The sequence below is a fragment of the Eptatretus burgeri genome, chromosome 13 (genome assembly GCF_056783735.1).
Source record: "Eptatretus burgeri isolate ZD-2024b chromosome 13, Ebu_testis_v1, whole genome shotgun sequence".
Classification (NCBI taxonomy): Eukaryota; Metazoa; Chordata; class Myxini; order Myxiniformes; family Myxinidae; genus Eptatretus; species Eptatretus burgeri.
The window spans coordinates 73,586,762-73,600,967 of NC_140973.1; the positions used below are offsets into that span (position 1 = coordinate 73,586,762).

At 45.1% G+C, this 14,206-nt stretch overlaps 1 protein-coding gene across 3 annotated transcripts; it reads left to right on the forward strand.

The window, feature by feature from the left end:
* Nucleotides 1–1,760: 1,760 nt before the first annotated feature.
* LOC147014773 (microtubule-associated protein 1 light chain 3 gamma-like) lies at nt 1,761–5,348 on the forward strand. 3 transcript variants are annotated; one of them, XM_085853030.1, is made up of 6 exons: nt 1,761–1,779; nt 2,180–2,264; nt 2,403–2,488; nt 2,621–2,676; nt 3,832–3,938; nt 4,833–5,348. In XM_085853030.1, the coding sequence occupies exons 2-6, from the start codon at nt 2,257–2,259 to the stop codon at nt 5,011–5,013; spliced, it is 438 nt and encodes a 145-aa protein (XP_085709156.1). In that variant the 5' UTR covers nt 1,761–1,779; nt 2,180–2,256; the 3' UTR covers nt 5,014–5,348. The 3 variants fall into 3 exon arrangements, with proteins under 3 accessions (XP_085709156.1, XP_085709154.1, XP_085709155.1); XM_085853028.1 differs by lacking the exon at nt 1,761–1,779 and adding an exon at nt 1,870–2,045; XM_085853029.1 differs by lacking the exon at nt 1,761–1,779 and having other exon boundaries at nt 2,096–2,264.
* Nucleotides 5,349–14,206: the final 8,858 nt, after the last annotated feature.

A 14,206-nucleotide genomic window follows, 5' to 3' on the forward strand; every position in this document is an offset into this window, starting at 1 on the left:
TGGGATGGAGAACGAATCATAATAATTGCCCGAAACCAAGGACACGACACCGATGGATTTAAAAAAATGCCGGGACTCGGTCAATCGGGCATGTGTCAGCAAACATGGAGACTCCATCCGACGACTCGGACTTGATTCGCACTCGAGTCGTAAATTTTGTGAGTTGCAACTTGACTTGAGACTTGGCCTTAACAACTTCACAATTGACATGAGACAATGACCATGAATGACCATGAATGACCATGACATCACAATACATACAGGTATATCTCAGTGATGTGTTAGTGACTAATTTTCATTCGATGTCTGGAAGGATGTGATTATTATATTTATAAACAAACACCGCCGGAGTTGCGCGCCAAAGGGAGCATGGACTTGGTAAGTAGATCGCGCCGAGCTTAGAGAGGTATTCGTTATACACCGCTCAAAGTGCTGCTGAGCTCCAAGCGTCCGATCGCAATCATAACAGCTCATGACGATGAACGGTACGTGCAGGTGAGGTGGGCGGAGCTAATGACTATGAACGGTACGTACAGGTGAGGTGGGCGGAGCTAATGACTATGAACGGTACGTGCAGGTGAGGTGGGCGGAGCTAATGACGATGAACGGTACGTGCAGGTGAGGTGGGCGGAGCTAATGACTATGAACGGTACGTGCAGGTGAGGTGGGCGGAGCTAATAACGATGAACGGTACGTGCAGGTGAGGTGGGCGGAGCTAATGACTATGAACGGTTCGTGCAGGTGAGGTGGGCGGAGCTAATGACGATGAACGGTACGTGCAGGTGAGGTGGGCGGAGCTAATGACGATGAACGGTACGTGCAGGTGAGGTGGGCGGAGCTAATGACGATGAACGGTACGTGCAGGTGAGGTGGGCGGAGCTAATGACGATGAACGGTACGTGCAGGTGAGGTGGGCGGAGCTAATGACGATGAACGGTACGTGCAGGTGAGGTGGGCGGAGCTAATGACGATGAACGGTACGTGCAGGTGAGGTGGGCGGAGCTAATGACGATGAACGGTACGTGCAGGTGAGGTGGGCGGAGCTAATGACGATGAACGGTACGTGCAGGTGAGGTGGGCGGAGCTAATGACGATGAACGGTACGTGCAGGTGAGGTGGGCGGAGCTAATGACGATGAACGGTACGTGCAGGTGAGGTGGGCGGAGCTAATGACGATGAACGGTACGTGCAGGTGAGGTGGGCGGAGCTAATGACGATGAACGGTACGTGCAGGTGAGGTGGGCGGAGCTAATGACGATGAACGGTACGTGCAGGTGAGGTGGGCGGAGCTAATGACGATGAACGGTACGTGCAGGTGAGGTGGGCGGAGCTAATGACGATGAACGGTACGTGCAGGTGAGGTGGGCGGAGCTAATGACGATGAACGGTTCGCGCAGGTGAGGAGGGCGGAGCTAATGACTATGAACGGTACGTGCAGGTGAGGTGGGCGGAGCTAATGACGATGAACGGTACGTGCAGGTGAGGTGGGCGGAGCTAATGACGATGAACGGTACGTGCAGGTGAGGTGGGCGGAGCTAATGACGATGAACGGTACGTGCAGGTGAGGTGGGCGGAGCTAATGACGATGAACGGTTCGCGCAGGTGAGGAGGGCGGAGCTAATGACTATGAACGGTACGTGCAGGTGAGGTGGGCGGAGCTAATGACGAGGCACATGTGGCATCCTTCCTTCGGACACGATCTGTGCATGATATCTGCGATGTGTCGCATGACCCAATATGGTGTTATTAAAATACACTACGTACCTGTAGAGTGTACAGGTATGTCAGTTGACGTAAACGTTGATTACTGGTTCATTATCAGTCTCGACGATCTATCAGCAGAGAAAAAAATTCCGGGTTTCGGTCCGAACCGGCTCAATCGAACCAAGGGAGGTGGAATGACCGCATGAAGGATCGAAGTGAACACTTTCAAACGAAGCTGTTTACTTTACTTTACTCGCGGATTCGTTAATTTGCTTATTGCGTCATAATCGTTCGTGATAAGTATTGTGGATGGGGGTCGGGAACGATCGGTTCGGTTCTTGGTAAGTTTTTGGGATGTTGCAGGAGAAGGGGTCTCGGTTTGTGCAGTGCTCATTTGGGGGGCAGACTACCTGGCACAGAGCGTACCTGAGTACTTTAGGCTGCATGGAATAACATTTATCGTGTCAAACCGCAGGGACAGCTTCACCTGTTTTCCACGAGCACCTTCGTGTCACGTGTTTGTTTCTTCGAAACTGAAACCCGCCAATCAGGATGCGGAGGTGGGCTGGAGGGGTTTCAATGAAAAGGGAGGGGGGAGGTCAACGGTGGTCACGTGACGCTCTTTCTCCCTTTACTTGATGGGAGGCGAGTGTGTGTCTGTGTGTGTACAGAGTGTGTGTGTCTCCTGGTTCGTGCAGATCGTACGGTGTGTGCTCCACCAGTATGGCTCCCATGGAAATGGGACACACGTTCAATAAATCCTTCAAGAAGCGGAAGAGTCTCGGTAAGGGGATGGGGTGCTGGCCGGGTACGAAGGGGTTAATCCGACGGATTTTTTTTTTCCTCCACTGATGTTCTTCTGAATGTATGTCCGTCCCCCCCCCCCCTTTCCCCCAATCTCTCGTTTCGAATTTAGCCCTAAGGAAGCAGGAGGTTGTTGGAATCAGGACCAAGTTCCCAAACAAAATACCCGTGAGTTACCCATGTAACCCTTATTAATACTCTGCACGAAAATGGTTCAAAAGTTTAAAACTTTTTTAAACCAGGGGAATGTCTCCATTTTTACTTGCTAGCAATGGTGGGCGTGTGTGTTCACTCGTTTCGCTGTGTCACTGTTTTGCCATCAAACAGTCAAGGGACTCAGCAAAGGGAGTGTGGTGTTGGTGGTGGTTGTTTGTGAAGGTGTGGTTGTCGAAGGATTTGCTGCAATCATTTGCAATGTCCGAGAGGTCCAACTTGTTGATGTTCCAGTTGAAGTGATGAATGGGATATGATTGTTGATAAAATGAGGCTCTGACATCCCTTGTGGGTGGAGTAAACGTGGAGGGTCCCTTTGCTTTGTGTAAATGTATGTGACACACACCTAGTTATTGTCTCGCCACGCTCATCAGAACGTTATCTCCTGATGGGAACGTGCAGCACAGCATGAGCTCTCCCTCCTCCATCTCCCTCCTCCATCTCCCTCCTCCATCTTCCTCCTTCCAGTTTCGTGCCAAATGTGCTGAAGCTTCATGGGGCCCCTCAGCGGCCACTATCACTTACAAAGCGATTCATGAAATGACTCGATTGTGAAGGGAAAAGAAAACTATTTATTTATTTTGGGGGGGGGTGGGGTGGTCTTTCTTTTACAAGGCCTTTGTCTCCAATCAAATGTCCCTGATAACACGATATATGTTTCCTCTTTGGGTTCAATCTGATGTATTCCTGTGTTTAATCACCATCCAATCATAACTGAAGTCTCCAAGTTGGCTGCGCTTTAAGTGAGGTCATCTCGATCCAACTCTATAATCGGGGTCTTGGGTTCATATTGTTTATCATTCATTGTATGATCTGTTGGCAACAAACAATTGTGTAGTTGTTGTGACTTCATTTCCCTTCGCCTATATCACTACACAATATAAATCAAACTGTCGTGATGTCTCCCTGCAGTTAAATGCTGCAATGACGTGTCATTGGACTTGGATCATTCGGTTTAAGATGGTGACAACCTGCTTGTGCCACTAAGACCGCAGTGAATGCCGATGAGCTAGTTGTATTGGTGTGTCCTTGTGCACGTAACTTGTGAAAACTCTCCCCCACCAAACCCACCCTCCGTGATCTTTGGTGTGCACATGTGTTCCCCAACAGGTAATTGTGGAACGGTTTGGAAAAGAGCAGGATCTTCCCCTCTTGGATAAAACCAAGTTCCTGGTTCCTCAGGAACTCACCATGAGCCAGTTTGTGACCATCATTCGGTATGTGTTTGGGGTGCGCATGGGTAGTTGTTGAAGAGTTCCTTTGTTTCTTTTGTGATGTCGAATCAAGATCCTTTCAAATCCTTTGGAACCCGATAGTTTGAGTGAACCATTGTTCCCTCAACCCCCACTTGACCGAATCATACTTAGCGTGTCAAACTTGCGCAGAACAGTGCATGGTAACATGTCTGACCGAATTACCTCTTTGTGGCGGTTTACTCTGTATCCCTGTGCTGATGCTCCTGTTGATCCTCAACCAACATTCTCTAGTTTATTAGTCCCTAACCAGGTGGGGGCTTATTTCCCATCACTGCTACCTACATATTTATATATATTTTTTTACTTGATGAAATTAAAATCTACATGTCCCATTTTAAGGTGTGATTGGGGGCTGTCATCGATAAGGACCTGTACTCTTCCTCCTATATAAAACTGAGGCTCGTGTAATGGCAGGATGATGGGATGGAGAAGTGTCATACTGACGGTGAATGTGAATGTGCTAACCATGTAATGAACCTCAAATCTTCCAGGGGTGAGTGTAGAGGGTGCTGAGATGGCAGGGATAACCAAGATCACGAGAGGGGATCGAATGTAAGATGGATGTGGGATTGTACCGTGAAACACTGGGGACCTCCACCCCTTTGCTCCCTTTTTTTTTTTTTTGTTTAATTGGATGAGACCATCTACTTGGATGTTACTCTTTTGTAAATGTTTTCCTGATTGTATTTTGTGCTGTGCACGTGTTGGAGACATTGCACCAATGCGCTGCCGTACTGCAGCATGATGGACCGAGCTGCTGCAGCATTAAAGATTTGGATGTTTTTTTTGGATAACTTGTACACATGTACTCTAATTGGTGTTGAGCGTGTACCTGTATTATTGCGATGTGTGCAGCAATCGTATGTCCTTGCGACCCACACAAGCGTTTTACCTGATGGTGAACAGGCGCAATCTGGCCAGCATGTCCTCCAGCATGGCTGAGCTTTACACAGAGCACCAGGACGAGGATGGTTTCCTGTATGTGACATACGCGTCCCAAGAGATGTTTGGCTCTGTGGGACGTACGACTAAATGAGGGACTCGTTCGGCCCTGGGCTGGTCCCATCGTTCCAATACCTATGTGCTGGTCACAGTCCTCGGACTCTCCGTTTGCTTCCTACCGCACCCAAGCTTGCTTGTTTTCACTTCCACTGGAAACACCATAGATTATTCTTTGTGTGGACGAGGTTTTTGTAAGTGTGTGCAATGTCTTGTTTTTAATCGTTGCACAGCGAATGACAGTTGAGTGAAATATTTCCAAATGCCTTTTAAAGTGAAATAAAGATTTATTAGAAGTGGCTGATGTGAAATTGTCCTTGAGATGATGTTCTAGTTTTGAAAAATAGTTAAATAAATGAAGACAAACCTGGAGACTGGGCAGTGTTTCATCGTAAAGGAATGTTGGTGGGGGTGAGGGGATCATAATTACCTTGATTAGACCCTTCTCCTTCCAAGTTGATATCGGATCCGTTTTGTGCCGCCTCTCGAGACCAATTATATCCATGACCTGCACATTTCTTGAGAAATGCCTTTGAGCGATGATTCATGCTTGGGTTGGCCAGTTTGCCGTTCCCGTCTGAGAACGACTCGTGAGCTGGCTTGACAGATTCAAAATCCCATTTCTGCTAACGTGGGCAATTTTAAAGTCTGATGAACGAGGAACTCGTAACAGTCCAAGATACACCCAAGTTTTATTATTATTTTTTTTTTCAAAGTACTGAATATATAACTAGTGTTCAGAGAATACCTTACCCACACCATGTCCAAATATAATTCAATTGAAATAAAAATTGTGGAAGTTTAGCTCCATTGATGGTGTCTTTATACACCACCTTATTTAACATGTTGCATCCTTTTTTTTTCATGGATGTTATTAGAAACAGTAAGTTTCCTATTTGGAACTATTTTCAACCTCATTTGACCGCCAGACAGGAAGACGGAGTAAAAAAATATCTCGCACCTATCTGGGCATGTCCGATCGGGACGAATTGAGAGCCAAAGTACTATTAAACAGCAGGTTCGTTTTCCGATTTGTGTTCAAAATATAAAGTTCAGTTTAAATTGAGTTGTTCTTCGACCATAAAATGACATATGTGGACAGACAGAGAGCCAAAGTGAACCAATTGCTTAACCCCACTTTTCGCTTCGTGTGCACTGAGTTGCCAGCAAGGAAAAAAATTTTTTTGTACTTGTCTATTAAAAAAAAAATCTGTGAGTATCTCATTTGTAGAACTTTCTTCCGACCCTGATGTCTGGAATTAATTTAACATTACACTGAGGTCTCCTCGTGTCCTTGTCATGCATATGGTGTTGATACAAGTCGCTGCCTGAGCATTTAAATAAATCTGCTTTAGCTATCAAAGAAGATGCTTGAAAGGGCTGGGAATAAGTAATGTGTTCCCACTTCATAACGTGCAAGTGAGCTTTGTATAATCTGAGTTGGTGGCTGTTATCACACCAAAAATGAACTTTAATTGGATACCTGGCCTTCAGACGACAACCCCATCACTCTCAAGTTGTTTTCATTTTCACTTCCACATCACTTAACAAAAACCATCCAACACTTGAACTTGTATCTTCCCTCTACCATGAGCACAGCAGTTTCGAGTGCATCCTTCACATCTTCTCTCTACTTGCAATATTATGTAAGGATATACATTTTGGGATGTATTTCATACTTTACACATTCTGCAATCTGTGAGTGTAACCCTTTTATTTTAATTTCTCATTATGGGTTGTAAGTTGGAGGTTAACCCACATCCTTTTAATGATGGATCTCAAACCCTAAACCCAAATCTAACGATAGAAACGATAACCTTCGTTAGAGCTCATATTGATGATCATAGTGTCACACACTCGGCCAAATTAGCAGTACAAACAAATTACTTTCGGTGGTGAAGGTTTTTGTTTTTGGAATCCAGGAATCCCACCCGAAGGCAGCTTTTTAGTTGCATCCAGACATGAACCGCACATACCAAGCTCCAGCTGTTCTCACTCGCACTAGGAAAATCGCACTCGTATAAATAGCTTCTCAATTCATTAACGCCTTGGTGATGAGCTGGGAATGTGTGTTGTGCTAGAGTTGGGGTTAGTCGTGGGTGGTGCAGTGGAGGGGTTGGGAGCTGGAAGTTTTGTTCCAGATTAAATAAATAAACTTTTTTTTTGCACTAAATTGTTTAATTGTACATTCTATTTTCTGTGCTGGATGGGTCTCCATGGAATCGGATTTGACTAAAACCGCCGTCTGGTGCAATAGGGACGTTTCACCGGCGTTTTTTTATATACAGTGTCGAGGCTCGTGGAGGAGCTATGAACAATTATACCAGCGTGGTTGGTGGTGGGGACACTCCATCAGCAGGGTTGACAGACAAAATAGAATAAGACTTTGAGAAATAAGGTACTTGGGGAAAGGGGGAGGTGGAGAATGAAAGCAAAGGGGAGGGGGAGAGTGGGGGGGGGACACAGGAGGTCAACAATATCGATCCAGCTGCAAACTCTCAATCACAGACATGGAAGAGAAACTCAGAAAGAGGTGGCTTGAGGAGGATTAAAGGGGGTATAAAAGATAATGGTTGTGGAGGGTGGTGAATAGCTGTCTTAAAGCCTTGGAGGAAAGAATGAGCCCCAGAAAGGGCAGAGGACCAGAAAGGAGGTGGTAGAAGACAGAGACCACCGACCTCTCTGTGATGGGAAAATGATAGGCCCATTGACTCAACTTCATCGTGGGAGATACCAACGATTCTAAATGCCTTGGTTTCTGTGGCATCAAGCTGAGCAAGATATGAGACAGGAGAGCCAGCCCAGAGGGGAGAGCAGTACTCCATCAAGCTGTGGATAGGAGTCCAGGTGTGCCAAGGAAAGACTATACGATTAAGGGTCCCCAGTCAGAAACTAGCTTTGGAGGCCAACTGAGATACTGTACATGGTTCACCCAACCAAGATCATGGCTAATAGTGAGGCCCTAAAGTGTGAGTGATTGAACCTCTTTAATAGTATTGCTCATAAAGTCGATGGGAGGGGTTGCCAGCCAGTCCTTTCAGAGAGACAGAGTGAGAGTGGGATTTGTCATGATTGAAAGACATATTCCACGTGTTGGACCGGAAAAGGATCAAGGTCTGCAAAGAAGCAGGAGGCGTTGACTTGCATTTATTGCACGTACGAATCCTGATGAGTTTATCGCGTCTTCAAAAAAAAATCTAATTAATTGGTCCTTGTCACATACACAACATGTCCGCAAACTTTAGTCCGAATCCGTCCATAACTCTTTGAAATATCATGCTCACAGATAAACAGACAGAGAGGGGTGAGAACATAACCTCCATCCACCTGGGTGTCGGAGGTTATTATATTCTAACTCAGACATAGTGGGTCGTGACGTCTGGTTGTTATCTCCATATGCAGGTTTCCGAAGGTGAAATGGAGTCCTCCCCGGGCTCGAAGTGCCCAACTCTGTTTTGATGAGGGATCACGATTTATGGACCAAGTTGTGAAGTTTTCTTGTTATAAAAGTTTTGTTACGACGGTTCTGTTCAGGATCGTCATTGAGCCCCAGACAGCGTCCAACTGCAGTTTGTTTGCAGTAATATCCCCAGGGATGGATTTTTAAATCTCCTGAAGGTTCTTCTTTGTCAATCCGATTGCTCCAATGATCACTGGAACAATTTTGGTGGTCTTCAGCTTCCAAGATCTTTTCACGTCATTTTTGAGATTGTGGTATTTGATAATCCATGTATTTCTCTCTTTCCCCCCATCGGTTGGACAGCTGGCATGACCCGACCCACAATTGTCACTACTTATAGGCTTCACGCTTCATTTCAGGCTTAAGGCCTCTGGTGTACATTTGAAGACTGAACAATGCGTCTTCCATCATGAAATAAAGGTACGTTTTGAGGAAAGAAATGTAGTTTTGATTAACAACCGATGCAGAGGAAATGATGCAATGCATGTTTTTTTCGGGAAAGATCGAGGTAGCGGTCTACAATACACCGGCCAAAGAAAATTTTCATGCAATAAACAGGATTACTGAGTTGATGGACATTTAAAATCTGAAGAACATGTCGTCTATCATGAATCTAGAAGGGCACTCGGTGGAGCGCATACCTCCGCCACGTAATGCCTGATCCATGAGAACATATCGGGCCCAATACATGTTTGAAATACCATGCGATACAGTACTATATCGTTTTTGGCCCTGTCCCTGAATGGTGAAGAATCACTTTGAAAAATTAAATAATTCCCATATCCAGATACGGATTCGGATCTTCACCAAAATAGAATCGGTTCGTCCGTGCACACACCCAACCTGTCCACCAAGTTTCGTCCGAATCCGTCCACAACTTTTTGAGATATTGTGCACACAAACAAATAAACAAACAAACAGATAGAAAGGGGTGAAAACATCACCTCCTTCACCTTCAGTGGCGGAGGTAATAAAGGTACATTTTTTATTTCAAGCCGTGCCGTGGAAAGAAAATAGTCATCTGTACAAATGTGTGTGTGTGTGTGTGTGTGTGTGTGTGTGTGTGTGTGTGTGTGTGTGTGTGTGTGTGTGTGTGTGTGTGTGTGCGCGCGCGCGCACTTGCCTCCATAACTCCAAAACCATACAATCTAGCAGCCTGAAACTTTGCATGCATACCAAGGGAACTCCAAGGAAGTGCAAGACTGAAAATTGGGTGTTGGGATTAATTTAAACATCTCTTTTGAATATAATTAACTTACGAGCAAATACAACCCGTCGCTTCGCTGACGGGTATACTAAAGGGAGGAGGGAGGAAAAGAGTGGGGAGGGGGAGTGAGAGAGGTAGGGGAGGGAGATATATATATATATATATATATATATATATAGAGGAAATGAGAGGGGAGGGGAACAAGGATCAGTGTGGGAAGGGAAGACAGTGTGAGGTGAGATGAAGTGAAGTCAGCATGAGGTGAGAGGAAGGGAAGGCAGACGTGCGATGGAGCATTAATTACGATTCATACCGTCTCATCAAAATGATTCTGCATCGAATAACAGTGAAGATGGAAACAAAATAATGTCTGAGATCCATTTTCTACTGGTCACACTACAAACACGGTCCAGAGACAAATACCGCCTGGACACGATTGGAGAAAAAACCTGCCGGACGCATCCGGAGGCAAACCATCTGGGCCCAAACACTGCTCAGACACATTCGAGAACAAACTCCCGTCTGGAGCCAAACTCCCGTCCGGACATAAACAATGCCCGGACACGTCGGGAGCCAAGCTGTCCAGAGACAAACACCACCCGGATGCGTCTGGAGACAAACACCGCCTGGACGCATCTGGAGACAAACACCGCCCAAACACATCCAGAGACAAACACGGCATGGACATGTCCAGAGACAAATTCCGTCCGGACATAAATACCGCCCGGACATGTTTGCAGACAATGCCCGGACAGATCCAGAGCCAAGCTGTCCAGAGACAAACTCCTGTCTGGACACGTTCAGAGACAAACTCTCGTCTGGACACATCTGGAGACAAACTCCCTTCTGGACACGTGCGCAGATGAACTCCTGTCCGGAGATAAACTCCTGTCCGGACACAAATACCACCCAGATGTGTCCGAAGACAAACACCGCCTGGACGTGTCCAGAGACAAACAATACCCAGACACGTCAAAAGACAAGCACCGTCCAGACATGTCAAGAGACAAACTCCTGCCCGGACATAAATACCACCCAAATACGTTTGGAGACAAACACCACCCGGATGCATCCGGAGCCAAGCTGTCAAGTGAAAAATTCCCATCCGGACACGTTTGGAGATAAATACCATCCGAATAAGTCCGGAGACAAACCCCGCCTAGACACTTCTGGGGACAAACACTGTCCAGTCATAACCACTGTACAGATATGTCCAGAGACAGACAGTCAGAGAAAGAGAGACAGAAAGAGAGGGGAGGGGAGAGTGAGAGAGGTGTGGGAGGAGGGTGCTGCACTGTATTTGGAGGGGGTAGAGCAAGAATGGGACAAAGAAAGACAGAGGGATGGGGGTTGAGTAATTAGTAGAGAATATGTTATGCTTTATGAATAACACCAACACACACACACACACACACACACACACACACACACACACACACACACACACACACACACACACACACACACACACACACTCAAGTGCTTTGCCAATATCGGCAATTTTTCGGGAAGTCGGCAGGTTGGAGTCAGTGTGATTACTGACTACAGTACGGACTGTGTACAACCCAGACACCTTGAGTAGCTTTCACCGAAAAACAATGTTACATTGATATAGATGTTTCAGGGAGATGTTCACAAACATTAATCTTTATAAACAGCTGTGTGTGATGTTATACATGTTAATACGGCATGTATTTATAACATGTTATATATGTTATAAATGTTAATACGGCAAACGGCTTAAAAATCGAGTGTTATTAAACAACAACTTGGTCAAAATGACTGAGCATGAACAACTCACTCAGGATGATGGAGCATGAACCACTCACTCACGATGATGGAGCACGAACCACTCACTCAAAATGACTGAGCACGAACAACTCACTCAGGATGACGGAGCACGAACCACTCACTCAGGATGACAGAGCACGAACCACTCACTCACGGTGATGTAGCACGAACCACTCACTCAGGATGACGGAGCATAAACCACTCACTCAGGATGATGAAGCACAAACCACTCACTCAGGATGATGGAGCACAAACCATTCACTCAGGATAACAGAGCACGAACCACTCGCTCAGGGTGATGTAGCACGGACCACTCACTCGGGATGACGGAGCACAAACTACTCACTTAGGATGATGTAGCACAAACCACTTGCTCAGGATGACAGAGCATGAACCACTCACTCAGGGTGATGTAGCACGAACTACTCACTCAGGATGATGGAACACAAACTACTCGCTTAGGATGATGTAGCACAAACCACTTGCACTGAATGACATGGTATGGCAAAAGTGTCTGCAGTGAGTGAACGATTCACTCAGAATGACATAGCATGGTACTGCTATCGGCTGTTGGGCGCTCGGAAAGTGGCTTAAGCACTTACACAAGCACTCCAATTAAATGGTTGATAAGGAATGGTTTGCCAGGCTGTGGCTGCATACCATATATGATCCCTTTAACTCTAAAGCCGGTCTTCACTGCACACGCTACACTTAATGAAATGAAATGAATTCATTAAAATAACGACTTTATCCACAAAAGAGATGCTGCTTCTTGTAGAACTATCCTGGAGGCATCGCAAAGTTTAATAGCCCATGAAATAAACATCGCAGGTACATCGTTAACTATCTGCATAAACGTTATATCGTTTTTTTTAAACGTCCATTTTTCACCAGATTTGCTTTGATTCCCCGTAGAGTGTAGAGCATCTTGCAAAACCTCCGAAAATATAGACACAGATCTGGCAGATGCTATGGATAAGCAGTCTCTCTGGGGGACAGGACGTGAGGTCCAACAGTGAATGCATTGTCATATAGCTCAATGAAGCTGGTAAAATTTAGCACATTCCTAAATTTTTTGTTCACTCAATATAATTCTCCAAACAGCAGAAAAATATAAGTTTAATGCTTTGGAAATTTCACCTTTTCTTGTGTATATATGGAGAAGGAGGGAACATAGAAGACTTGCTTGCTTAAAGTAAATAGATATATCGGCTGAGTTGCAAGACTTGTTATTTATTTATTTATTTATTTTGTATAAATGTCGAGGCTCATATTAAAGCTAACACACAGAATGTACAACAAGGGGAGCAGGAGACAAGAGGGGCAGAAGAGGGAAGGACAAAACAGTGGACAACAGAGACATGAGGAGATCTGTGGAAGGGAGAGGGATGTGACGGGGTACACAGGGTAAACAAGATGGACACGACAGGGACTTTCAGGAAGGAAAGCAGAGAATTTGAAAGAGGTGGGTTTGGGGTATATTTACAAGGGGAGAAAAGATCGTGTTTTGGATGGGGGAAAATAAGAGATGGCAGTGAGCAGCTGTTTTGAAGTCCTGGAGAGAAGAGTGCGATTGAAGAGAGTTTGGGAGTTTGTTCCAAAGGCAGGAAAAAAAAGGAATGAAAGACTGAAAGTGAGCAGTGATTATCATTTGTTATTACTTTAAATTCTCAGATTTCACTCCAGATTTCGACAATTATTTAGTCCGGACGATATCTGATCCTCAAAACCGCAATATTATTTCGATGATATACTTTAATTGGTCCGTGAGAGTAGATTGTCGAAATTTGTATCATATAAAGCATGAAATCGCTCCAAGCTCATATGTTGAAAACTCTAACACTTACAAAAGCGGTGTACACAGCGATTTGTAGCTATGATGAACAGGCGTTCAATATGAGTGAGGAAAGTGATAATAAAAAATAACTTTATTGTTAAAAAATCGTTGCGGCCTGTTCCAAGTCAAGGCAAGGTAGAGCAGAGCAAAAAAACATGGCGGCTTCAGATCCCAGTGAAGTTACCTCGGATACTCCTTAAAACCCCAAAGAGCGAGGTGGCTGAGGATGGGCCTGATCAAGGATATAATTAAATAAGGCCGTTAATTATCTTCAAAAGGGGTGTTTTAATCCATCAAAACATACAATTTTCACTCTTGCACTTCTTTGGAGTTCCCTTAGTATACCTGCAAAGTTTCAGGCTTCCAGGTTTTATCGTTTTGAAGTCATGGAGGAGACACACACACACACACACACACACACACACACACACACACACACACACACACACACACACTGCTATTTATTAGTATAAATATCCTTCATAAAGCCATCATCATTGGTCAGTCCCCTGTCAGCTTGCAGGGGTCTTTATTCACCATTTTGTTTGTCCTATTCAAGGACATGATGCCTTTATTTGGAAACACAATCTACTCTCACAGACTAAATGTATAATTGGTTCGTGGGCGCCAGCAGTGACCACTATTTTCGTTGTGTCTGTGTGTCTGTCTGTCTGTTTGTGACTCTCTCCAGAACATAGCTCCGTGATGTTTAATGCTATCTTGATGAAACTTGGACACAAGCGAGATATCATGGTCTAGTTGTGTCTTTTTGTATGAGGGGCATCCCACGCCCCTTGTGGGCGGAGCCACGCCCACTTGAACTTTTATTTATTTATTTTTCTCGATTTTGTTCTCGCAATTTCATTTACTAGAAGCTGTGCGTAATGTCCATAAGTACAACATATAAAAAAATCCGATTTTATTTGGTCAATTTT